The 26,810-nt window shown below is 42.4% G+C and overlaps 1 protein-coding gene across 1 annotated transcript in view; it reads right to left on the bottom strand.

Moving 5' to 3' along the window:
* Positions 1 to 25,204, bottom strand: part of SRD5A2 (steroid 5 alpha-reductase 2) — a 45,576-nt gene extending 20,372 nt beyond the window's left edge. Inside the window, 2 exon segments of the mRNA XM_042452415.1 lie at positions 24,874 to 24,917; positions 24,919 to 25,204. Coding sequence (XP_042308349.1) covers positions 24,874 to 24,917; positions 24,919 to 25,188 — 314 coding nt within the window. The 5' untranslated portion in view covers positions 25,189 to 25,204.
* Positions 25,205 to 26,810: the final 1,606 nt, after the last annotated feature.

The following is a 26,810-nucleotide window of genomic DNA, read 5'->3' as shown; positions in this document are numbered from 1 at the left end:
TGACTGCAATCTCCATTCTGATCAGTGACTGATGCATGGTATGAGAAGTCTTTAACTATTTGCTCATCATGTAGATCGATAGTCTTCATAATAATTGCTTTATTTACTACCACCACCACCCCCCAAAAAAAATCCCAGACATACAAGGGAATGAGCACTATACAGCAGGTAGCATATCTAAAAATCCTAAATCAAATTCCCAGATAAGGCTTTTGTACTCCAAAAGGCTTCTTCAGTGAACTACAACTCTCTTTTTCTGATCTTCCCATTACAGCTGCAGATAATATCTAAAATATTTCTCTGCCTTCTACAAACTGTCTCTGAGTGGCATCATATTTTGAAGGCTAGGGCCATAAGGGTTATTTTGTCAAAACTCTGACTAACATCAGGTAACATTTCACGCAAAAATATAGTAATGGGTTCATTAATCATAATTGGTATTTTGAGCTCATAGTACCAGTATGTCCTGGGAAAAAACTAACTAGAAAATGTAATAAAAATGTTGCAGAAGGTTCATGTTGTAAATCTGAAAATGTAGATTTTATCTCCCTGTCCATACTAAGCAATAAATCAAGCAAGTACATGATGTTTTCATCCATTTACAAACTGGTGTTTAGAAGCCAAGTTTCAGGCAATTATGAGGGAACTTGAGGGGAAGAGGAAGCACCAAATGCTTCCAAAGAGCACATAAAAACCACCAAAGTACTATTTTTCTCCCTCAAAGTATACTCAGGAGGGAATAGACATAATATGAAATGTTACTGCCAATTCCATCCTGTAGTATAGACAGAACATTTATGAGATGACAGCTATAAACATATCACTTTTGCTAGCTAATTAAACAAACTTGGAGAATTATAGTTAGGTTGTTTTTTTAGCATACACACTTTGAGAATTAGGGTTTGTATGTGTTTACAAAGTAAATTAGCATTAGAAAGTTAATTGGTGCTGGTCATATGTCTATAGACTAAAGATATTTTATCTATGAATCTTGGATGATGCCAGTACAGAAAAGTAGAAATGAACTGTAAGTTTTTCACATAAGAATTCTTAAGCTTAAATTAAGATGGGTGAATTTTGGCCCCCTGAAACTGGGAATAATTTCAGTAAAATGTTTAGGGGGGGGCTGGCCATTAGCTTTGTGCGTGTTGTCCTATTCCCTCTATTCAACTGAATGTTAACTTCTCTGCTGACAGAGAGGTGGTGATGCTTATCTTAGCAGCCCCCCTTGTAAACTCTTCAGAATATACCAGATGTGGAAGCCATTTCCCCTCAGAATGCAAGCCAATTGCTTTCCTCTAACAGGAAAGTCACTGTTTTGCTGATCTGCTTCTTTGCTGAAGAGTAGGGAATTTTACAAAGTATATGCTGTTTTTATGTGCTGACAAGATGACATGGATCCAAGATAGTCCAGACGGATAGAACAGAGGAAGTGAATAATGAGGTATCTTAGAAAAGCACAAGCGATAACCACGCTCAGGTAAACTAAGTGTACATAGCAAATGTGTCCCAGTCTAGTTATTGTAATCCTTGCAAAAATAAGTAACAGAGAGGATGTATCCATTCTAGAACAAGTGGTCATATCTAGTTTTAAGAATAATAATAAAAATTTAACATTATTTATATGTCAGCATTTATGCAACTGAGGGACTTGAAGGGAAGAATTAGTTTCTCTTTTAAATGACTGGGATGGTTGAGCTTTACTACTGTTTTATTACTCTAACTGAAGCAGTGTCTCTATTGTGGATGTAACTTCTTCTGTATATTACTTATCTTTTTAAAAAATCTTGAATTTGCACTCTTAATAAATATCTTAAGTTGGACTGAATCTGCCTTGTAGGCTATTGGCTCCTTAGTCAGTACTATGGCAGATTAATAATCACTCCTTAGCAGTCACTGGTTAAAAATCCAACAAGACTAGCAGTGCCCCCAAAGCAAACACCCTTATCATGGAAGATGACACTGGTGCCTGGATGCAATTTACCTTAAGCATCCTTGTGACAACATTTTCTAAATCTGTGGCATAACTTTTACAAAATTGTACAAGTCAAATCGATATGAAAGGTCTTAAAATTGCATGCTACTGGAAGCACAGATAAAGGTAAAACTACCATTATGTAATACTGTACTACACTGCATATCAACAGGCAGTCCTAGATTCAAGTAACTGATCAGTTTTAAACTTGGAAAAATATGGAATGGTAGCTACTATTTGCTTCTTTTTGCCTCAGAATCTTAGGTGTAAATTGAAATTTGTGCATTAAGTAGAGTGCAGTCTAATGATGTCTAGTTCATTCTGCAATCTTCTAATATTTTCAGTTAAAACTGATTAAATGCTACATTTCCCTGCTTCCATCCCATTTTATTCAACAAGCAGCCTGAAGAGGTTTAGAGAACTCAAAAGCTTGCACACTACTTTGTGACATTTATGTTGATCCTAGTTTAGGTATGGCTATGGAATCTAACTTTAAAGGAAGACAACCAGGTTCTAAAGTTTTCATCTGTGAGGATTAAATCAGATTGTAATTAAAATCCATTAGAATCTATATTTGATTTCTAAACATCTCCTTTCTATTTTTGACCAACATTATTAACGTTCACACATGGCATATAAAATGCAAGCAAGGCTCAAAGAAGTTATTTAGTGTTGTGTGTGAAAGCTGCCTTTTGGAATGTAATATTTACATCTCCTGCATGCATGGGAAGGTTAAAACTGAAGGGAACAGAAGGATATCTGGTGCCACCTAGTGTTTCTTACTCCTTTTAACTTTTCTTTCTGTAGCCAACAGGCAACTTGAAAGCACACAGAAGAACAAAACAAATGGCTTCATTTGTGTCTCAGATGTACCAAAGTGTTGTTAACATTGAATTCTAAAATAAGACTGACGGTTTCCTTTTGCAACTACATATAGTAAAAAAAACTATTCATTAAAGCAAATATTTTAGTCAATTGAGGTACAGGGTGTCATAATGTTTTAGAAATTTGCAAATCATTTCTTACCATATAAAAAACAATAATCTCTGTTCAGCATCCAGTAGAATGAACACTTCTACAGCTTGACAACCTTGAGTGTGTTGGACTATAGCTCCCATCTTCCCTAACATCAATTCTAATCCATTCCATGAGACTGGGGAAAGATATACCCTAACCCTTAAAAACAGAAAAATAACCTGAGGTCCAAATATTACCTCCCCATCAATGTCTTGGAGTAACACTGAGAAAGGGATTCAGAGGGTGCTGTTGTCCTCCTGTCCTGTTGTTTGTCTACATGAAGGGGGGGGGGACCCAAACCCTGCCAAAATCTGTGCCAATCAGGACACAAGACACATGACATTTTCCCTGAATCTAAAACAATCAGGATGCAGGGCCCAATCAGCAGCAAATTCAAGAGCAAAAATGCCTTAAGGCAGATTTGAAAAAATCACAGTTTGCTGTGGAGTTTACAGGAAACTCTGGTGTTTCCTCCATATGACCAAACTGATTTGTGCCAGATAGAGGGGGACAGGACAGTTTGCCTGGCATGTGCTGCCATTTTCAGTCAGCTCTCATTGCTGTTGTTAGTTTCCACAGCCAGGACATATTGCTTCCTTGTAAGGGCATTTACCTTCCCCACCCGGAATGACATTAAAATTAAGGGTTTTGTTTTTTTTTCCTGCTTCTGAGGCACCCGGCATCTCATTGTGACCTCAAAACTCACTGCCAGGATTGGTGCTGAGGAGTAAAAAAAACCAGTTGCTCACCCAGAACAACAGTTTTCCCTTCTTGCTGCTGTTCCTGGCAGTGTGCTCAGAGGTTACAACAAGGCGTCGTGCACCTCACAAGCAGAAAAAATCTTTATTTTTATGTTGTTTGGTGGAGGGAAGGTAAATGGCAGCCCTTGCCCAGCAGTGAATTGTCCTGGCTCTGGGACCTGTGGGAAAGACAGTGGTAGCAGGAGCTGATGGTGAACCAAAGCAACAGCAGTGTAGACAACTGCTGTGGATAAAATTAGTGTAGCACAGTTCTAGGATGGATGCAGGGCAGAATAGATGAGGAGTCCATTTGGACTTTTCCTCCAAGTGTAGACAGGCCTCCGTTTACACACTTGCCATAGGCAACTAACTTTATTCTCTTACTTTTGCTTAAATTGTTTTATAATTCTTTTAGCTTTTTAATTGTTAGCACCCCCACACTGACCCATCTAATTATACTGTTGTTTTGTGCCTTCAAGTCTTTTCCAACTTAGGGCAACCATAAGGTGACCCTATAACAGAGTTTTCTTAGCAGGATTTATTCAGACAATGTTTTCCACTGCCTTCCTCTTTGTCTAGGAGAGTGTGAGTTGCCCAAGATCATCCAGTGGGCTTCCATAGCTGAGTGGGGATTTGAACTCTAGTCTCCCACAGTCCTAGTTCAACAAACAAACAACTATACCATATTGGCTCTCCTCTCTAGTTATGGGGTGGCATATACATATTTTGATTAATAGATGAAATGAACCAGGCTGACCCTATCTGAAAAGAGAGCTGGACTAGATAGGCCTTTGGTTTGATCTGGCATTATTGTTTTTATGTTCTCAACCACAGTTTTCAGAGTTCCCTAGGAAAAGAAGATAGAATGGTTGTTAAGCCCTTACAGGTCTACAGCAGGGTATATAGTTAGCCATTTCAAAAGCATTACAGAAATCTGGTACTGCCTAAGGCAGGGGTAGGCAACCTTTTTGAGCCGGGGGCTGGGTTGCTGTCCCTCAGACAACTGGGGGGCCAAAGCCAAAAAATTAAAAATTAAAATTTTTTTAAAAATTAAATATATAAATAAACTGGGACAAATGTAGGACAAAATTTTCAAATGGAAGACACTTTTTTTAAAAAAATGGAGGACATGCGAAAAAATTTGCTGATTTTTTAAAAAAATGTTAATATAAATGTATGTTTCTGAGGCTTCTATAGACAATTGCCCCCCAAAGGCCCTGGCGGCAATCGGCGGCAGGACTGGGCTGGGGCCGGTCCCAAGGCCTTGCCGGGCCGCATCCGGCCCACGGGCCGCAGGTTGCCTACCCCTGGCCTAAGGCATGTATCCAGAGCTGGATTAACATGCACACAGGGGGGATTCCAGCATAAGATGAAGATGGGGCATTATTTTACACACAAACACATTGCAGTCACAGAGATTCTACAAAACTAGTTCTGGAGAGCTAGAAAGCCCCAAGAAGGAGGTTTCCATTAGTGCTGGACAGCTGGTGGGGAAAGGCCCCCAAATCCTAATGCTACTGTGATTGTCATGCTGGATTTTAAGTGTTTCTGTCATGTACACCTCTCTTTCACTATCAGTGACCGATATTATTAGCATATGGTATAACAGTGCTTGCCGTGGGTGGTAGATACTAAATGCAGTGCAGGCATATTTCAGCTAAATAACCCTTGCTATCCTTCCTGAAAATTGCCATTTAATATTTTGTGAAGACAGACCAGTTTGTTCCTATTGCTATTATGTGTGCCATATATCTGCCAAAATAAGAAAAGATGTGCCAAAATGACTTATCAAGACTACAAACTTCAAAAAGTTAGTTGTTTTTATGAACTACAAAATCCCAAGATTTATTATGTGGTCTAAATTGTGGAGGGAACAAAAATGACTGTTTTTCATGTTAAAAATGGAATATAAATGTTACAGCTACATGCAAATCAAGTTTTAATTCCCCATGTAATAGAAAGTATCACTACAGTATAACACATAAAATAACAAGAAGAAAGCAAGAACTTTGGTGAATCTCTACTGCTGCCACCGCAACTTGATAATAAAAGGAATAGGAAACACAAGCTATAATAAAAAACAAAAACAAAACCCAAACTGACTTGTCAAGAATGATGTTTTTGTCTTAATGGTCTTAGTTTCTGCTTTCAGTTTAACACTGTAGTCACACTTCCATGTTCTCTATTACAAACAGGAATTGGGATGGCTGTGAGAAATTATTGATTTCATTTTGTGTCTTTGAAAAAAAACCCTGCAAGTGTGAAATAAAACTTTGGATGCCTCACTTTAAGAATGATATTGGCAAGATGGAATATGTTCAAAAGACAGTGCACAAGATGATAAAGGGTCTGGAAACCATGCCCCAGGAGGAATATTTTAGGGATTTTGGTATGCTTAGCCTGAAGAAGAGAAAGCCAAGTAGTGATACAAAAGCCATCTTTAAATATCTGAATGAATCTCAAACGGAAGATGAAGCAAGCTTTTTCACCGCTGTTCTAGAAAAATAGGACCCAAGCCAATGGATCCAAATTACAGGAAAGGAGATTTCAATTATAACTTTATGAAAAATCTCCCAGCAGTCTGGGAGACAGGTGTCGTATAAATGAAATAAATAAATGAATAGTGTCTCTTGCTGAAATCCTGATGATAGGCCATTTTAAAGACATATAGTCTAAACAATGTATTTTTGCTTCTTGCTTTTTTTTCTTTTTTCTTTGCTTCTTACAGGCATTCAATTAGCCAGCAGATATTTGCTGAGCTGTAATAGGCTTTAAATTATAGTTCAAACCAGGACACTGCTGGAGACTTTGTAGTCGGTGCAAACATGAAGTACACACCCAGGAAGGGCAAGTGAGTTCAATCATAATTCTCATTTCCAAATTAAGGACAGTGCTGTCATTTTAAAAAAATAATCCTCATGCACTAGAATGGGACATAGAATGTTAGTCCTATGAAGTGGCACTTTCTGGGAAAATCCATATAGAATCAACAATGTAAACATTCCACAATATAGTTACCTGCACATTTGTAAACAACTTGTAAAAATTTCAGCTTGACATTTATGGGTTGGTTTTTTTTTTGCCCACAAACAAAACAAAATGGCTGAAACAAAAACATCGTCCCATTAAAATCTACTAATTTTTCCTATTGGGCATTTTTTTGTCTCAAAAAAACATAGGTAAAGGTAAAGGTAGTCCCTTGAAATGAATGTATATTCCTAATCAACTGTAAGGGGCGGTGCTCATCTCCATTTCTAAGCTGAAAAGCCACTGTTGCCCAAAGACTGCTCTGGTGGTCATAAGACCAGCACGACTATACCGGATGCTATTACCTTCCCACTGAGAAGTGGTACTTCTCTATCTACTTGCATTTGCATGCTTTTGAACTGCTAGGCTGGCAGAAGCTGGGACTAGTGACGGGAACTCACCCTATCATGCTGTACTCAGACCTCAAACTGCCAACCTTCCAGTCTTCTGATCATAACTGGCATCTTAACCACTAAGCCACCGCATCCTTTCCATAAAACATATTGGGTCAGAAAATGTAATTTTTGAAAAATGAACTATATTATGACAAAATAGAAATGTCATGCTCTGGTTGTCAACCAGTTGGCCAAATCAAAATTTCTACTATGGGGGAGCATTTAATTTAATTGGGTCAGGAAATGCCCCAGGATAAAAATAATGTATGTTTTACTTTATTTTGACTGATTTCCTTTTATTTTTTTCCCCACGTTTTTTCTGGCAGTTGCACTTTTGGAGGCTTGTACAAACACAGCAGAGGCGCCAAATTGGGAGTGTAATGAGCTCCCATGCGCAGCATGTCTGATGCCACAGGATGTAGACCGATCATAGCAGGGCAGGACTCAAGTAAGGAAGTAGCCAGGTATCAATTTGCCAGTCTTCTAATTTACCACGTACTTGACTCAGCAAGCTTCTGAGTAACATAGTAGTTTATGGCATTCCATGGTTGTAGCTATTGAACCATTCCATCTTATATCCTTCCAGGCAAGTGCAGCAAAGTTTTGTTCATATACTTCCATTTACTTTGATTCAAGCTAACACACTTCTTTGTGGGACTGTGAGAAAACAAGGACTATTGGATACCAGGCTTGTCTCTTCTTCAGTGGTGGCTCCTATGTCAGTGAGAGAGCAAATCCACTCCAGATTTGAGTCCAAACTTTAATGGAGCTATCCAAAGTGCTGAACCTTATCACCAAAACAGGTTGAGCACATCACAAACCATCAAGACTTTCCCAATCTTTTTGTACTTGAATATTCATGGTTTTGCATCCAGTGTTTTTCTTGAAATTTTGTGGGTTTTTCCTCCTCCTTCCATCTCTCCCCTCCCTCCCCTTCCCCCTCCCATTGATCATGTGTTGCATACAGTCAAGTTGGGAGAAAAGCAGGATATAAGAAAATAATAATAATAATAATAATAATAATAATAATAATAATAATAATAGTTTCAGAAACTGATTTTCACCAATTTCCACTGGGCCTTTTTTTAAAAAATAATTATCCAGGCATTATAGTCAAAATGCTAAAGTACTTTAGCAATATCATACTAATTAAGCATTTGGATTGTTTTGTTTGAATGATAACTTTCCTTTTCTCCTTCCTTGATCTGTGTTGAATCTATGTCCTGGATACAATAGTTGTGTTTAGTTAGCAGTAGCTGATAATTTCTAGGAGTTCACACCAAAATATTTGGGAATGAGAAAAATGTTGTATCAGTTTGTCCAGGAACAAACTTGTTGCTTCCAGAGACTTCTGAAGATGCCCATTATTAAAACTTTTTTGCATTGGCCTGGAAAGGCAGAGGATAGGGTAAACCAGCAGTTGCAAGAGTGAAATCCAATACAATATGGTGCCATATGCTGTCATTTACCAAGAAAATGGTTATGCAGATGTCTATTGAGGAGTTCAAGATGTTCAAGTCTATGAGGGTCTGTGTATCCACAATATGATTGCTTTTTAAAATCCTGATAGCAGTTCCAGAAGGACTTTTTAGAAATGGATGAGAAAGGCAATGCAACTAATTGCAGCCAGTCTTTACAGTGTTTATAGCTTTATAAACAGCAGTTAAATACAGTACTTGCCATACAGCTTAGCAATAACTCATGGCTGACATGTTAATGTAGCTGGAGAGAGTTCTGATTAAAAAAATATTTGAGAAAGGATACATACACCACACAGCCCACCGGACAAACATTTTGGCATCTGAGGGAACACATGCTAATAAGAAACCCCACACGAGAAGTCCTGTCCACCTGAAATTATCTTCCCTCATTTTGGACTTATTTCTTCGGTGGCAGAAAGTCAAAAGTATTTCTGGACAATTAAGACTACAGCTTTGCTCTTTCTTCTCTGGCTGGGTACCTGGGCAGGCATGCCGCCATCCATTGTAGATGTGGTCCCTGAGATTAACCCTTGCTTCAGACTATTCTAATAGCAAATACATTTCTATTGAGACAGGCTTGCCCAATCATCTGGAGGAACCATATTATTTATTCAAACAGATGTAAAAACTCTCTCCAGGTAGTTTAAACAAAAATGAGAAACTAGTGAGACACACCATATAAAATAACACTTGCAACAGCTAGAATGCCAGTTTACATTTAACAAAATAAGTGCAAACACAAATTTTTCTAGGCCTTTGAAGGGTTTGGGGAATGCACACTCTGAGTTATGCCTCCCAACTGTAGAGAGCACCCTAAAAATGGGAACAAAACTCTTAAGATACCATATCCTACACTGTGCCAAAGTCATTTCTAGCCCTGATTACAATGCAGTGGAAAATTGTTGGCAACTTTGTAGCAGAATTCAGATCTTACATTAGACTGATGCACATGGCAAAAATTCAAAATGATATGGACCTCTGACAAATTCCATAATACAGACATATTAAAATGCAGTCAAATACTGCGGTACACAAGTGTGACTACTAAACAATCCATGTTCATAAGAATATCCTTCTCCTATTGAGTACAAGACCAAGAAGAGTTGCTAGTTCATTTGTTTCTAGACTACAGAAAAGAAAACTCAGCAGTCATCTGCGCTCATATAAACTCCTGTTCAACCTCTTGGTCATTGAGCTTGCAGTGTGCCACAGGGTCTTATCTTGTCTCCCGTGATGTTCAACATCTGTATGAACCTGCTAAGTGAAGTCATTAACATTTGGGAGCCATGCTGACCACACTTGGCTCTCTACCTTTTCTGGTTCTCATGGTTAGCTGAGGCTATGTAAGTGCTGGACTAGTGCCTGGATGCTGCAATGAGCTGGACGAGGGCCAGGAAGCTGAAACTGAATCCTGATATGATGAAGGCATTGTAGCTTGCTGGTTCTCAGATCTGGGAAATGGGTAAGAGACCTGACCTGGATGGGGCTTCACTCCTAGGAGGAAGTAATTGTGCAGCATAGCAGCACTCCTAAAAACCAACTCTGCCACTGGAGATCCAGTTACCTGGGAAAGCTGGGAAAGTCCACCAGTTAATGGTCTTTGCTTGATAGGAATAACTTAGCCACAGCATGCAAAGGAGTCTTTTAGCATCTTTGAGACTAACTGAGCAAAAGAAATTGTAGCATAAGCTTTCATAGACTTGGTCGACTTCCTCAGATGCATGGAATAAAAAGGTGCCCATCAAGAACCTTATAACCAGACTGTATGAACAGCCAAAGAAATGCATAACTTGGGGGTACAGCAATAAGGTGACAAATTCAGTACTGCATCTGAGGGAGCCAGCCAATTCTACAAATGGTCATGCTACAACTTCTTTCACTCAGTTCATTTCAAAGGTGCTACAAGATATCTTTTGCATACTGATATTACAGACTAATGTGGCTATGTCTCTGAATTTTAGCCACAGCAGTCCAAGTAGACTATTGACATGCATTCTGCATTGGGCTGTCCTTCAAGACACCTTGGAAAATACACTTGTGCAAAATGCAGCAGCTAGGCTGCTAACCATGTAACAACAGTTTGAAAGGAAATGCACTGGCTGTCAATATGTTTCCAGTGTAAATTCAATGTGCTAGTGATAATACTTATGGTAAGCACCTAAGAGCTTTGGGACCCTGATACTGAGGAAATGTGCCTTGCCTTTAACACGCCTGGCCAAGGCCCAAGGTCTGCTTAAGGACACTCAACTGTAACAGTGTGGGCAATGTGGGAGGATGTGGGAAAGGACATTCTTCCCTCTGTCACTTCTCTGCGACACCTGTGATATCTAATGATTTCATCCAGTTATATGTGCACATGGTTTTAACTGTCTTTTAACTTAATTTCCGAGATAGTTCAATATGTTTCACATTGTACAGTCACCCTCTGTTTTCACAGGGGATCTGTTCCAGACCCACCCACCCTGCGAAAATAGCAACTCGCCAATATTCAAACCCCATAGGCTTGAATGGGGCATGTGCCTGCAAGTGTGTGCAGAGCGCACCCTGTTGAAAATAACAGAGGCTGCCCCTCCGTAAATATTCAAGACTGCAGACCTCAAATCTGCAAGAAAGGAGGGACGACTGTAAATTCACATTTCAAAATGTTTTTATCCTCAGATATAGGGCAGGATATAAATATTTCCACAACTATATCTAAGATATGCTGCCTCTACTTGCGTTCAAATTGTTTCTAAAAACTCACAACTGTAAACCCATTTACAAGATTCCTATAGTGTATGGTGAGGGATCACCAGAGTCATGTCTTTCTTTCCTTCCATATATATATACCCCTTTTGATATGTTCACTTAACAAAAAAAACATATTAAATGGGCTATAAATTATTCCTTCCCTCCAGAATCCCAGTGGATTTTTGGGTGGAAGCACTTTGAACTCCATTCAGTTTGGTACACAAAACAAACTTCCAGGCTCATAATTTTTTAATATAAGTATATGGGTGCATTTGCATGTCACCATACAACATGGTTTGCGTCTACCATAATTTGTTGCTTAAGCCATGGAACTGCACAGCTGGCAACCAAACTATCATTGTCTTCCAGTTTCTCATGTGTGTCTCTCCTGCCCTGTCTGTCAGCTTCTGTTTCAAGGTTCACAGCTGGGGACAAAAATGAGCCACAGCTTCAGATCTGGATGCCATCACAATCTATGGTTTACACAAGCAAGTCCTCATAACATAGCAACAAACCACTGGTTTGAATTGTGGTGACAAACAATGTACATCACAATATCAGACTTCAAGAAATCATATCATGGTTTGTTGTGACATATACAGTAAAAAATGTGTGTCTATTTTGAGAGGGTGGTTTTTTGTTTGTTTGTTTGTTTGTTTTTTGCCTAAAAATTGTAGTTTTCGACCTTTGGTATTCCAGATACTTTACACTTCATTTCCCAGAATCCTTGGCAATTGGCCATGCTGGTTGGGACTTCTGGGGGTTGAAGTCCAAAACATCTGAAGGGCCAAACATTGAGAACCAATGCCAACGGATAACAGTTTTACATTATGATGTAAGCCTTTAAACCACAGTCCACTTCATTAGATGCATGAAGTAATATTCCCAGTATCTGTGAAGATAAAGAACATCTAAAAAAATGATGAGGAGGGTGGATAATACACTTCACTAACTGAATGATGAAGAGCATTTTTCTAATGAAAATATCCAGAATCTAATTTTTACAGTGGGATCTTGTAGAACCTTTAAGACTAACTAAAGAAAGAAGTTGGCAGCATGAGCTTTCTTACAAAGTCTACTTCCTCAGATGTATTTGGACAAATAATGCATCTCAGGAAGTAGACTTTCTACGAAAGCTCATGTTGCCAACGTCTTTCTTTAGTTAGTCTCAAAGGTGCTACAAGATCTCTCTACAGTCTATTCTACGGACTAACATTTTACACGACAGAAGCACTACAATATATGTTAAGCTTTTTCAGTTATTTAAAAGCAACTGTTTTATTCAGAAATGTGCATCAATTCAAACTTATGCATCATTTTTATTAATGCCTTGAAAGAAAGCTTACTAGATATAGAACAAAGTGAAATATTAGATTGGCTTTAAAAAGGATGACGGAGAAGATATTGGCGGGATACAGACGGGCAGGGGAAGACGTCTTGGAGGTGTATTCTGCTGAATACGGAGCCTCCAGACCGCCCGCCCCGGGGGCGTGGCTCAGGTGTATGGGGCTTCCACATGGGGGGCAGTGAAGACGCCTCACCTGGAGCCGTTTCTGACCCGCAGTTTCCATACCGCCACCTCGCAGGACGCTGCAAAGAGAGAGGCAGCTTCCTCACAGGCGTCCAAAAATGGGCCTTTTTTTTTTCTTTTGCCGGCTGGCGGATGCGCAGCTGCGGCGCTCAGCACCGGCGGCAGAAAGCATATGTGCACATTTAAAGCACCCAAGCCCCTTTAAACTTTTTCCCCCACCCTGGCCAAGAACAAAGGTGGTCTCCTGCCAGCTGGTGATCAGCTGGTGTTGGCATCCTTGTCCGCTTGCACGTTGCCAGTGTCACCAGCATCATGGATGCCTCCTCTCCTTTGGTCCCTGCGCTCTTGCTGAATCTGCAATGCAGAGCCACAGCTGTCGCCGCTGCCACCGCTGTCCCCCTGACATCCCCCATCACCTCCTTTGTACATATGTAAATATTTAAAGTTTTAGCGTTTTTTTATTGTTAGGTGAAAATGGCGCAGGAATGTGTGTAGGGGTGCACTTTAAATTCCAAACTTTCCACGATTCTAGCAGCGCATGCGTACATGCAGCTCTAGGGTTAGGGTTAGGGTTAGGGTTACGAGTCTTAAAATGCGCTGCAGCTGTGCTGCAGCTTCCACACCTGCATGGCAGCTGACGCTGCAATTAAAGCCTGACTGCAAACTGCGCATGTTCCAGGACCCCGACTCATTATGCGACGCAGCAGACATGGAGCTTTTAAATTGGCAACTTAAATTAGCGGTGTAGCAATTCTGGCGTACCGGTGCAGCAGCTTACAGACGGAGATGCGCACCTGCGCACTATATAGAAAAGAAGCGGGGGAAAGTAGCACCTTTTTAATGCCGCTTCTTCCCACTTGGGGCGTGCGGGCGGCGTGTTCATGGCGGCATTCAGGTGAGGGCCGTCTGAAGGCTCTACCTTCATGACGTCATGAACACACCCCTTTTTGCCCGTCTGTATCCCGCCATAGCATCCACCAAGGAAAAAGCATACATACCACCAGATCTGATAGTTGATAGACCTTTTGTCTTACACATGTATGTTGTACTTGTTATTCACTCTGTTGGCTTTCACTTTAATACACTATTCTGGGCACTCTCTGGTAGGCAAGAGTTTTAAACATTCAACCTCTTATATGCACACATACATAGAACATAGTTTGGAAGTACATCAAAATACACCATTAACAATGCTTTCTGCAACCAGCCCTATGAATTCTGGCTGGAAAGTCATAATCTAATACTTCTGGACAGCACCAAGTTGGAAGGATGATAAAAACATACTGTATTTTGTAGAAGCCCTGGTGGCGCTGTGGTTAAATGCCTGTACTTCAGCCACTCACGCAAAAGCATAAGGTTGTGAGTTCAATAGCAGTGAAAGGGCTCAAGCTTGACTCAGGTCGCTAAAATGAGTACCCAGATTGTTGGGGGCAATTAGGTTACAGTTGTAAACCACTTAGACACTGTTCGTTCAGTATGAAGCAGTATATTAATGAAGCTGTTTGTTTGTTTGCAGCTGTTCTAACATTGATGTCAAACTCGGGCTGTAATCCTGAAATCACCTGGTACAATGAATAAGGGTAAAATCTGACATGCAGATGTGATGGCTTTGAAGATCAAGTGGTTGAGGATTGTAGGATTTGGCAGCCATACCACTGTCATGAAAAATATTCTGGTGGAACATTGTGTTAACAAGGCTGCTCTGCTGGCAAAGGTAGCCTGATGAACTGAACAGGGCAGAGCAATGGACAGCACACAGGAGAAGTGCTCTTATGGCAGCTCCCACATCATTTCCCTCCACAGCCAAGTCCACATTCACATCTCCTTCCATCCCACCCTATGGTTTACACTGTGAGCCACATCTGACCAACCCCTTTCTTATGGCCCCAGGTCTCCCAGGACTCCCCAGGATCCTTTAAAAGTCCACCAAATCCAGAGTAACCAGATATCATAACCGCAGAGGAGGACAAGGTGCTGCAAAATGTAGAACATGCCAAAATAAAAGCTAAAAACTCTGATATAAATGTAAATTCATTTTTCTTTATTATGTTCAAAATGGAGGACATTTTGATATTCCTTTTAGACAGATGGTTGAAATATAGGGAATGTCCTGGAAAAGATATCCAGGAGTGGCATATTACTTAATTTCTCCTTCACCCACCAACCACTCCCAAGCACCAGAAACAGAAACTAATTGCTAGCCTCTGGACATGCTGGCTGGGGGATTCTGGGAAATATAGCTCCAAAATGGAAGTGTCCCAGCTCTGCTAACTCCCCACCTTACTGCATCTTCTCCTATCTCCCTAGTAGGCAGTAGCTGGGAACATCATTCTTTTCCCTCCCACACAACACCCCTCAGATTAGGTTCACTAGAGCCCCCAAGGCAACATCTGCAGCTGATCTCCCCAAACAATGATGTGCTGGACCAGGCGGTAGTTCTATAACCACAATGATACTTTAGTAGTAATTGGTTTTAACTTTCTACCCCTTCCCACACTGAGCCAATTTTAATGAATGTGTTTTTGGCAGAACTTTACTCATTTCACTCAGCTTGAAGAGTCTTCCAATCCCACATTTGGTTTTAATCTTAAGAAACCAAACAGAAATGTCACATCTTTATACAGTAAAACACTATTGGCTGCATGCTCCAAAAGCCAATAAAAATAATAATCATTAGGACTAATCATCATATTCTTGTCAACAATGAAGTGCTGATAATAAGATTAAAACCCATCTTTACCTCTTTTTTAATGAAATCATACTCAGTGTGACATTTACAGAGAGCTATTAACATGTTAGAAGAATTTACCTTTTATCGGCTCTTTCAAAGTCAATTTTACTTGATATACTGCTACAAGTATACTTGCATTACACAATTCTACTAGTTTCACACTTATTTATCATAACACCATCCTAAGGAATCCTGAGGTTAAACTGAGATGCCTGATTATAAATATAAGTTTCTTCTGAAGGGCTCTACTCCAGCTGTTCTCATCCAGATCAACACAAGTAATAGTGCCACTCTATTCTGCTTTGGTCATGCCTCACCTGGAATACTGTGTCCAGTTCTGGGCACCACAATTCAAAAAAGATGTTGAGAAGCTGGAGCGTATCCAGAGGAGGGCCACCAAAACGGTGCCATGCCTTATTAGGAGAGACTTAGGGAGCTGGATATGTTTATCCTGGAGAAGAGATGGTTAAGAGGCGATATGAGAGCCCTGTTTAAGCATTTGAAGGGGTGTCATATTGAGAAGGGAACAAGCTTGTTTTCTGCTGCTCCAGAGAATAGGACATGGAACAATGGATGCAAACTAGAGGAACAGAGATTCCAGCTCAACATTAGGAAGAATGCCATGACAGTAAGAGCTGTTTGACAGTGGAGGACACTCCCTCAGAGTGTGGTGGAATCTCCTTCTTTGGAGGTTTTTATATTTAATAATATTTATGTATTTATATCCCGCCTCTCCCTGTATTTTTTAGACAGAGGCTGGATGGCCATCTGTCAAGGGTGCTTTAATTCAGTGTTCTTGCATGGCAGGGAGTTGGACTGGAAGGCCCTTGAGGTTTCTTCCAACTCTATAATTCTATGATTTGGTCTCCCAGATGGTTTGGACTTCAGCACCCAGAAGATTCTTCCTGCACATGGACAATGGTCAAGGATTCTAGGAGATGAAGTCCCAAACATCTAGTGGGCTAAAGGCTGAGAAGAATCACTGCTCTAATCTACTCCGAAGAATTACATTTCCCAAGATAACCTATGTACCTGTCTACAGTACAGAATTAAACTGATGAAATCCTTTCAGCCAGTATGGTCATAGGGATTTAAGTGTTGGACTAGGATTCTGGGAGACCAGGGGTTGAACCCCCACCCAGCCATGGAAACCCACTGGATGACCTTGGGTAATTCACTCACTCTCTATGTCTCTGCCTTAGAGGAAGGCAATGGAAAATCTCCTTTGAACAAATCATCTCAGGAAAATCCAATAATAGGTTTATCGCCATTAAGTCAGAGTCAACTTAAACGCACATAACAACCACCACCACCCTCTCTTCTCAGGGAATGTTGGTGTCTACTAAGAATCGCTCCAAACTACAAGTCCCAGGAATTGTAGGATGAAGAAATGACAATTAAAGTAGTATGAAACAGATACACATAGTTGTGCAGATATACCTGACTACAGTTGGCCCTCCACATTTATGGCTTTGATTATTTGCAATTTTGATTAACATGTTCTCTCCAGGAATCTCTATGTCTTCCAGTGCAACTTTGCCAGAAGTTGACTTTTGAGTTGTGCTGGAGAACCTGGAGGTTCCTAGAGAAAACACTTCTCTAGGCATTTGTAGGTCTTCCAGCATGATTCTGTGATCAAAGTCTAGCAAATGTTGATCATAAAGTTGCACTGGAGGACTTGTGGAATTCCTAGAGAGGTGATCTCTCAGATAAAAATAATAGTTTATTTGCAGTTATCTGCAACTTTCCCACATTCACAGGGGTCTTTCACCCCTTACCTCATTGAAAGTGGAGGGGCCACTGTATATGTATGCCTGAATAATCCATTTAAACATAGTACTACTGAATTCAGTGAATTCCTGTTGGAAGATTTTTGCATTCTCTTTCCCCCTCTTTAGATAGACAAGGATTTCCTGCACGCAACCTCCCCTCCCTCTCTCTCATTCAAACTAACCATGTGATTTAGGTCACTTTCCCTTTGGGGCTGAGGCATTCTCTCTAAAGATTTTCAACTGCTGATATTTTTCCATCTTCTTCCTCTCTCAACTTTCTTTGAAAGATGGTGAGATAAATATTAGTTTTGTACCTGCACTATTCACTAGCTAGATTAGGATTTAGCTTCTATGTAAATATAGATTAAAGCCATTAGTAAACTTTTGTTTTAACTTCAAGCTACTTGTGTTGTTTTTTAGTCAGTCTCAGTTCTCAGGGAAGTATAGTTGGACAAGGGCATATTTCTTCTACTCTGCTGATTTAAAGATAGACCCTAACAGGTCTGGCATTGACATTTTTGATATTTTAATATTTTTGTTTCCTTACCAAAGGCTGAAGCCTTAGGAAACTTAAATTGCCCCACAGTTCCCTCATCTCTCTCTCTCAAACACACACGGACATGCAAAGGTACACATGTGCCTTCATTGGGCTAGAGAGGCTTCAGGCGATATATTAGATCTGGAAAATATCTCAGAAGAATCCCTTTCTGCCAATAAAGCTGCACTGAGGACATCTACAGTCCATTGTGGTTATTTTAAATGAAAGAGAAACATGCTGGGAGGAATCCTTTGTGCATCTGCCATATAATGTGTAATTTGGCCCCAAGATTAAAAAACTACAGACTATGAGAAAACTGTCTAGGAAATCTGCTACAATTCATGAAGAAATCTGACAGCATTAGGCTTGCCATAACCCGGTGGGAGGCGTGATTCCCCTGCTTTCTAGGGGGCGTTCCTGGTCTCGTCACACCCTCTTCAATTCTGCCCGGCTCCTGGCCCTGCTGCATCCCGATATTGTGATGAGCGCAACAGCCAGGGCTGGAGCTGGCAGGGGAGGGCTCTGCTGCTCTGCCTTGCCCCTACTGGCCAGCCCTCCCAAGGAGCAGGCTTAGTCAGGCAGGGCAACAAGGCACGAGGAGGAGGAGCAGGGCCAGGCAGGCATCAGCAATGGCCCTTGCCCATCCAGGCAGGCTGCTGGGAGAGGGGAGGAAAGGGCCCTTTTCTGGAACCCCTGCCCCCCAGCCCTCCTCCTCCTCCTCCTCCTGCTCTTGCAAGGAAGGTGCTCTGAAGCGCTGGGAGAGCTGCCTCACTAAAGGGGAGGGGCGCCTCAGGGACCCAGCCATCGGAGAGGAAGAGGAGGAAGAGCCTCGGCAAGGCTCAGAAGAGGAGGAAGGGGCTGGCACCCGGGAGAGGCAAGAGGGCACCTTCCAAGCCCCTCCTGGGCCCCAGGCTCCCCCCAGGATCACCCCGTTGGACATTGGAAGCCCCCTCCCCAAGGCCCCCCAAACACACACCCCTCTCCTCTCTAACCCTCTCTCTGACTCCCTCTCCCCCTGTTACCCCACTTTAACTGAGCCCTCTCTAACCCCCTTCTATCTACCTCCTTCTCTCCATCTAAACTTCCCTCCAACCCCTTTCTATCTACTCCCCCCTCTCTCTAACCCAGTGATCCCCAAACTGTGCTCTTGAAATAATTTTGGATTTCAGCTCCCAGAATCTCAGACTATTGGGTAACATGTCTGAGGCTTCTGGGAGTTGAAGTCCAAAATCTCTTAAAGGACACAGTTTGGGAACCGCTGCTCTAACCCCCTTATTTAATAATAATAATAATAATAATAATAATAATAATAATAATAGGATTTATTTATATATCGCCCAATCACTGGGAATCTGAGCGGTTTGTGAAATTCACAGATAGCCAAACTACACAGGCAAATCAGCTCCTGGCACTGAACAAGCAGAGCTCTGCTCTGGAGCCACAACAAACTATATTTCCTAGAATTCCATAGCATTGATCGAGGACAGTTAAAGTACTGTCAGACTGGGTTATTTCTGCAGTGTGTATGTAGTCTGAGAGCCCTGCAGAGAGAACAACTCTGGTGCTTTAGAATTTAAGCCCATCTAACCTCCCTCTATCTAACTCCCTTATTTAAGTCTCTTCTAAGCCCCCCTCTAACCCCTCTCTATCTTACTCCTCTTTATCTAACCCTAACCCCCTCTAGGTATCCCATCTAGCCCTCCTTCTATAGCCCGCCTTTCTCAAACCCCCTTATTTAACCCCCCTTCTATCTAACCCTATATTTTTTTTAAAAAACCAGCAATTTCCCCATGTCCTCCATTTTTATAAAAGTGTCCTCCATTTGAAAATGTTGTCCTACATTTGTCCTACATTTGTCCCAGTTTGGAGGTCCTGACCTATGGCAACCCTAGACAGCATTCATATTTTTTTACTTATTTATGCTTATACTCCATCATATATTGTAATTTTTTGGTGAAACAGAATAAGAGATTAGTAAACAAGGCATCTTGAAGCTGGAAAGGAAAAAATATGGAAAGAAAATGATATTTATAATCATGGCAATTATCAAACCGAGCTCTTCCCGAGGTTTTAAAATCCACTCCATCTGTGCAGGGTGATCAGATGTCATAACCACATAATAGGACAAGGCACCGTAAAATGTAGGACATTCAATAAAATTGTAAGACATGACAAAATAAAACCTAAAAGCACTCATATAAATGCAAATTCATGCTTCTTGTAATGCTAAAAAAGGAAGACATTTTGAGATTCCCCCTGGACAGTAGCTGAAATGGAGGATGTGTCCTGGAAAAGGAGGATATCTGGTTGGCCTGCATCTGTGTAAAAAACGGGGGTTATATACAGACTGATAAGCAATTAAGGGTTAGAAATCCCAAACATTTCACTCTTGCCTCCATCCAGTAAAAGTTGCAGGCAGGTCCCAAGCATGTTTCTTTAGAAGGCAGCCTAACAGGGTCAGTGAGCAGGGCTAATCTTGTAGCACCCTTGAGACTAACTGTGCAAAAGAAGTTGTAGCATCAGCTTTTGTAGACTTGGGTCCAAAACACAATGTGGAAATAATCCAGTTTGAGACCGCTTTAACTGCCCTGGCTCAGTGCTAGGGAATCCTGGAAATTGTAGTTTATTGTGGCACCACCTGACCTCTCTGACTGGGAAGGCTAAATGTCTCACAAAACTATAGTTCCCAGAATTCCCTAGCATTGAGCCAGGGCAGTTAAAGCAGTCTCAAACTGAACTGAGTATTTCTGCAGTGTGTTGTCTACTTACTCAGATGCTCCAAGATCCCTTTGCATACTGTTATTCCAGATTAACAGGGCTCTGTTTCTGAGGTCAGTTCAGGTGCAACCCAATGCATTCATTTCTACATGAGAATAAGTCCCACTGAACTCAATTGTCTTACTTCAGAGTAGTTATCTGATAGGCTCCAGGAACACAATAGTTGGTCTCTTTTGAGAGTAGCATAGAGTGTGATGTTGGCTGCTTCTTGGTATCTTACTTGACCAGTTATGCACTTCCATGGAGATTGCTTGATTTCAGTGGGACAAGACTGTGACTGCATCCACACTGCAGAAATAAACCAGTTTGATACCACTTTAATTGCCATGGCTCGATGCCATGCAATTCTGAGAACTGTAGTGTGTTGTGGCACCAGAGCAGAGTGTTGTGGCATTCTGCAGTGCAAATGCCAAACATGTAAGCATATTTATAGCTACAATCCTAGCCAGCTTAAGTCCCAAAGGACTCAGTATCAATTTACTTTGGAGGAGCTATGCATCAGATGTTATCGGAGAACACCAGCTTGAGACTAAAACCCACAGATTTCAAGTAATCAAAATCTGGTCCGACACACACTGCAGATATAATTCAGTTTGAGACTGCTTTAACTGCCCTTGCTAAATGCTAGGAAATCCTGGGAACTGTAGTTTTGTGAGACATTTAGCCTTCTGTCAATAGCTGTTTTGCCTTAATAAACTACAGTTCCCAGGATTTCCTAGCACTAAGCCAGGGCAGTTAAAGTGGTCTCAAACTGGATTATTTCTGCAGTGCATTTTGGACCATCTGGCTGCACAGTGCTACCTCACCTAATCTCCCAATAGATCCAAGCCTAAACCTCCTGGGGAGCCTTGGGCAAGTCACACTCTCTCAGCCTCAGAAGAAGGCAAGGGCTAACCTCCTCTGAACAAACCTTGCCAAGAAAACCCCATGACAAGATCGCCAAGAGTCAAGAACGACTTGACCAACCCCTTTCTTATGGCCCCAAGCACACAACACACACATAACGGTAGAGGCATTCAGCACTACCACTGGGCTATTTAACCAGCCAGCGTGGTGTAGCAGTTTGTTAGGACTCTGGAGAGCAGGGTTCGAATCCCCACTCAGCCACTGAATCTCACTAGGTGACCTTGTGCAAGTCACACTCTCTAAGCCTCAGAGGAAGAAAGGCAAAGGCAAGCCCCCCTGAATAAACTTGCCAAGAAAAACCCATGATAGGATTGCTGTCAGTCGGAAACAACTTGAAGGCACACAAAAAAGCACAGGCATTCACCACCTTCACAGGCTATTAAATCAACCAGAGTGCTGTAGTGGTTTTAAGTATTAGACTAGGACTCTGGAGAATAGGGTTCAAATCCTGGCTTGGCCATGAAAACCCCACTTGGTGACCTTGGGCAAGTCACACACTCTCAGCCTCAGAGGAAGGAAGGCAAGGGCAAACTCCTTTTGAAGAAACTTGCCAAGAATATCCCACCATGATAGGTTTGCTTTAAGTCAGAAATGACTGGAGGCACACAACACACACACACACACACAAAGGTAGATGCATTCACAGTCATCACCACCTTCTTGGACTATTTAAACAGCCAGCAGCCAGTGTGGCTTTGTGGTTTGAGCGTTGGACTAGGACTCTGGAGAGCAGAGTTCAAATCTTCATCAAGGAAATCCACTGAGTAACCTTGGGCAAGTCACGCTTTCTCAGCCTCAGAGAAAGCAAGGCAAGGGCAACTCCCCCCTCTTAACAAACCTTGCCAAAAAAAAACACCACAAGAGGGTCCCCATAAGTCGGAAACATAACACATACACACACAACACACCTGAGGAAGTAGACTTAAGCCTAGGAAAGCTCACACAGCCAACTTCTTTCTTTCAGTCAGGTCATATCCGACTGCAGAACATAAAGCTATTTGACACCACTTTGACTGCCATGACTGTATCCTCCAGAATCCTGGGATTTGTAGTTTGGTGAGGCACCAGACTAGGCCTCTCTGACAGACCAGGCTGAATACTTCACCAAACTACAAATCCTAGGATTCCACAGGATGATGATGGCGACATGAAAAAAATACCTGGTACCAAAAGAAAGAAAAAAAACTAGCATCAAAAGAAAAAAAAACCCTGATGTCAAAAGCATCTGAAGAAGGAGCTTTCGTGTAGACTCAGGTCTGCTTCCTCAATTTCATTTAGAAGTAGACTTGAGTCTAGGAAAGTTCATGCCACCAACTTCTTTCTTTCAGTGAGTCTCAAAGATGCTACAAGACTTCTCTACAAACTGATTCTACAGACTAACAGCTATGTCTTTGAATGGTATCAAAAGTGGTACCCTAAAGGTGGTATCAAGCTGCTTTACTTCCACAGAGTGGAAGAGCAGTAGGTCTTAAAGGTGCTAAAAGACCTCTCTCTACAGACTGAGGAGTTTGTCACACGGGAGGAATTTCTCTTAATTTTGAATGAAAAGAAAGTGGGGCCAGAACACATTCACATGAATTCGCTAGTTCAGAGAATTTACGTCAATTGGAATTGCATTTGAACTGACTTCCCATTGCCCAAAAATAGTTTGCCATTGCCCGAAATTCCATGTGATCACCTCTCACGCAATAACGTGAAACCCCATGATTGCGTTCGGACTGACTTCCCATTGCCCGAAATTGCGTGTGGTAGTCTATCACGCAATAAGGTTAAACCCCATGATTGCATTCGGATTGCCATTGGATTATACTTCCAATTTCCCTTGTCTGATAACATCCTGAGTCTACAGACTAACAGGGCTATATCTTTTGATTTCTACACGCACACAAGCATCTGAAGAAGTGGACTGGAGTCTAGGAAAGCTCCTGCTGCCAACTTCTTCCTTTCAGTGAGTCTCAAAGATGTCACAAGATCTTGACGTAAACAAGTTCAAAGATACAGCTGTGTTAGTCTGCAGAATCAGCTTGTAGAGAGATCTTGTCGCACCTTTGAGGCTCACTGAAAGAAAGGTGTTGGCAGCAGGAGCTTTCCTAGACTTCAGTCTACTTAGTTTTTTCTACCAAATGCACCTGAGGAAGGAGACTGAAGTCTAGGAATGCTCATGATGTTGCCGACTTCTTTCAGTGAGTCTCAAAGGTGCTACAAGATTTCTCTCTACAGACTGATTCCACAGACTAACATGGCTATATCTTTGAACTCATAGACATAGTGATCTTGTAACACCTTTGAGAAAGAAGCTGTCAGCAGGAGCATTTAATTAGAGACAAGTCTTCTTTCTCAGATGCATTTGGAAGTAGACTGGAATCTAGAAAAGCTCCTGCTGCCAACTTCTTTCATTCAGTGAGTCTCAAAGGTGCCACAAGATCTCTCTACAGACTGATTCCACAGACTAACACAGCTATGTCTTTCAGTGGCATCACAAGTGATAGCCTAAAAGTGGTATCAGGATGATTTATTTCCACAGTGTGGAAGAGCTTTAGGTCTTAAAGGTGCTACAAGACCTCTCTCTATGAACTGTATCTTTGGATTTCTAAACACACAGAGAGGGACACACAAAAAACACCTGAGGAAGAAGACAGTCCCCCCATACAGACTGCCAGAATGAAGCTGCTTTGGGTCACTTTGGGAGGTATGCTGCTTAAATGATGCATGTGTCTTAAGAGTCCATACTCCAGTCCTTAGGGCTGGATCATGGCTTTGGTGCGGCTTCTGGACTCTTAGGACGCATGCATCATTTAAACAGCACACCTCCAAAGTGACTCGAAGCAGCTTTATTTGGGTCTGTCTGTATGGGCCCTAAAATCTAGGAAAATTCATGCTGCCAACTTCTTTCTTTCAGTACATCTCAAAGGTGCTACAAGATCTCTTTACATACTGCTTCTACAAACTAACACAGCTATATCTTTAAATTCTAGCAAAAACAGTGTTGTAACAGTATAGTGTCAGTATGTGGAGACTTCTTGCAGCACTTGTGAGACTCCCTGAAAGGAAGAAGTTGGTAGCAGGAGCTTTTCGAGACTCAAGTCTACTTTAAGTCTTTTTACGAAATGCAGCTGAGGAAGGAGCTCCGGCTGCCAACTTCTTCCTCCCCGGGAGCCTCAAAGGTGCTGCAAGAGAGGCAAAGCCAGGGCTGTGTGGGGAGGCTGGAGGCTGCAGCCCCTTCCCCTGATGATGATGATGCTGATCCGTTACCTGTAGAAGTAGTGGGTGCAGAACATGCCGGCCAGCATCCTGCATCCGAGGGGCGCCAGGCGCGGGGGGGCTGCGGGCGGCCAGGAGCAGCGCCGGCACCAGGAAGGCGGGTAGCTCCTGCAGGAACCAGGCGCGGCGGGCGGACAGGTGCTGCTCCGGGGGCTGGGGCTCCGGGGACTGGGGCTCCTGGCCGTGCTTGCCGTAAGGGATGGGGCGGAGGCTGTTCCAGCGGAGGTGCAGCAGCCCCAGGGCCACCAGCACCGAGCTCAGGGCGGCCACTAGGCTGGGCCAGCAGCAGCCCCAGCAGCAGGGCATGCTCCCAGACCTCCCTCTCCCTCTGAGGAGCAGGAGGAGGAGGAGGAGAGGAAGAAGGGCGCCCAAAAGCCTCCTTCGCCTGGACTAGGCGCCTCCCTTGAACCCACCTCCCTCCCTCCCTCCCTCCCCTCCCCCTCCCCCTCCCCCTCCCTCTGGGCCAGGGAGACGAGGCTGGCCATTGGGGGACCCTTTCACAAAAGCAAACCAGAACATCCACCAAGAGGTAGACTGGCCAACAGAAAGGCACTGGCTTCTTCTTCTTCTTCTTCTTCTTATTCTTCTTCTTCTTCATCCCCAGGCAAGAATGTGTCCCAGAGCAAACAGGAGGAAAGCACCCTCGGAGAGGATGGCCAGGTGCCTGCCTTTGGGTGTTTCTGGCCTCAGTTAAGATGCTTGGTAGACTGGGGAGGGTCTCTTTTGCGCAGCCAGCTTCCCCCCCCCCCCCCCCCCCCCCCCCTCCTCCTCCTCCATGCGTCTTGTAGGGAGTTTTTCAAAGTCGAGGGAAAGTAAAAGTCTATTTGCATCTCAACAGAGATCCCTCTTTGGCAATCCATGTATGTCTCCTTGGATTGCAGAAGAGGGAGATATATTGGGTTGCAAAACTAGAGACATATTGGATTGCAAAATTGGAGACGGAATGCGTTGCAAAAGTTGCATCTCTTGAGATGCAAATAGACTTTAAATTTCCTAGACTCTGAAATCTCCCTGTTGCCACTTGGCCAGAAGGAGGAGGAAGAGCTGCCTGCAAAAGATCTCCTCCCCATCAGAAGACCATCTTCACTAAGGACTGAAACAACATGCAGGCTGGACTTGCATCTCCAGTTGTGAAGTCGAAGGCTTTCATGGCCAGCATCCATAGTTTTTTGTCTTTTAGGGGGGCTATGTGGCCATGTTCTAGAAGAGTTATTCCTGACGTTTCGCTGGCATCTGTGGCTGACATCTTCAGAGTAAGGTTGGCATGGAAGAGATGCCAGCCACAGATGCTGGCAAAAGGTCAGGAATAAACCCTTCTAGAACATGGCCACATAGCCTCCCCAAAACACACAAAACTATCTTCAGCTGTCATTTTCCTCCACCTCCTGTTTGGTTTGTAACAGCTTGCCTGATGAAGAAGCCTGTGGAGCTTCGAAAGCTTGCAACATGTATCTTGTGCGTTTCAGTTGGCCAAGAATGGTGTCACTGATGGATTTTTGTTTGGATTTGGTAAACATGCAAGAGGAGCTCTGTTGGCCATTTAGCAAATGCAAACAACATTCTACCAAACGGAGGCCTTTTATTAGCCAGCCGAAAATGCACCATATCCTTGTGGCAAGCTTTCGAAGCTCCACGCCTCCTCCTCCTCCTCCTCCTCCTCCTTCTTCTTCTTCAGGCAAAGATGTTACAAACCAAACAGGAAAAAGGCATTTCCACACACAAAGGATTTGTAATTTGAATTGACATCCTCCACATACCAAGGGCATACACACACACACACACACACACACACTCATCCCTCCACATTTGCGGCTTTATGACTCTTGCGGCTTTGATTATTCACAAATTTTATTAATATGTTCTCTCTAGGAATATCTAGGTCCTCCAGCACAACTCTATGGTCAATTTTAACCAAACGTGGCACTGGA

The sequence above is a fragment of the Sceloporus undulatus genome, chromosome 1 (genome assembly GCF_019175285.1).
Source record: "Sceloporus undulatus isolate JIND9_A2432 ecotype Alabama chromosome 1, SceUnd_v1.1, whole genome shotgun sequence".
Classification (NCBI taxonomy): Eukaryota; Metazoa; Chordata; class Lepidosauria; order Squamata; family Phrynosomatidae; genus Sceloporus; species Sceloporus undulatus.
The sequence above is the reverse complement of the archived record's forward strand: the minus strand, read 5'-3'. Positions and strand labels throughout refer to the sequence as shown.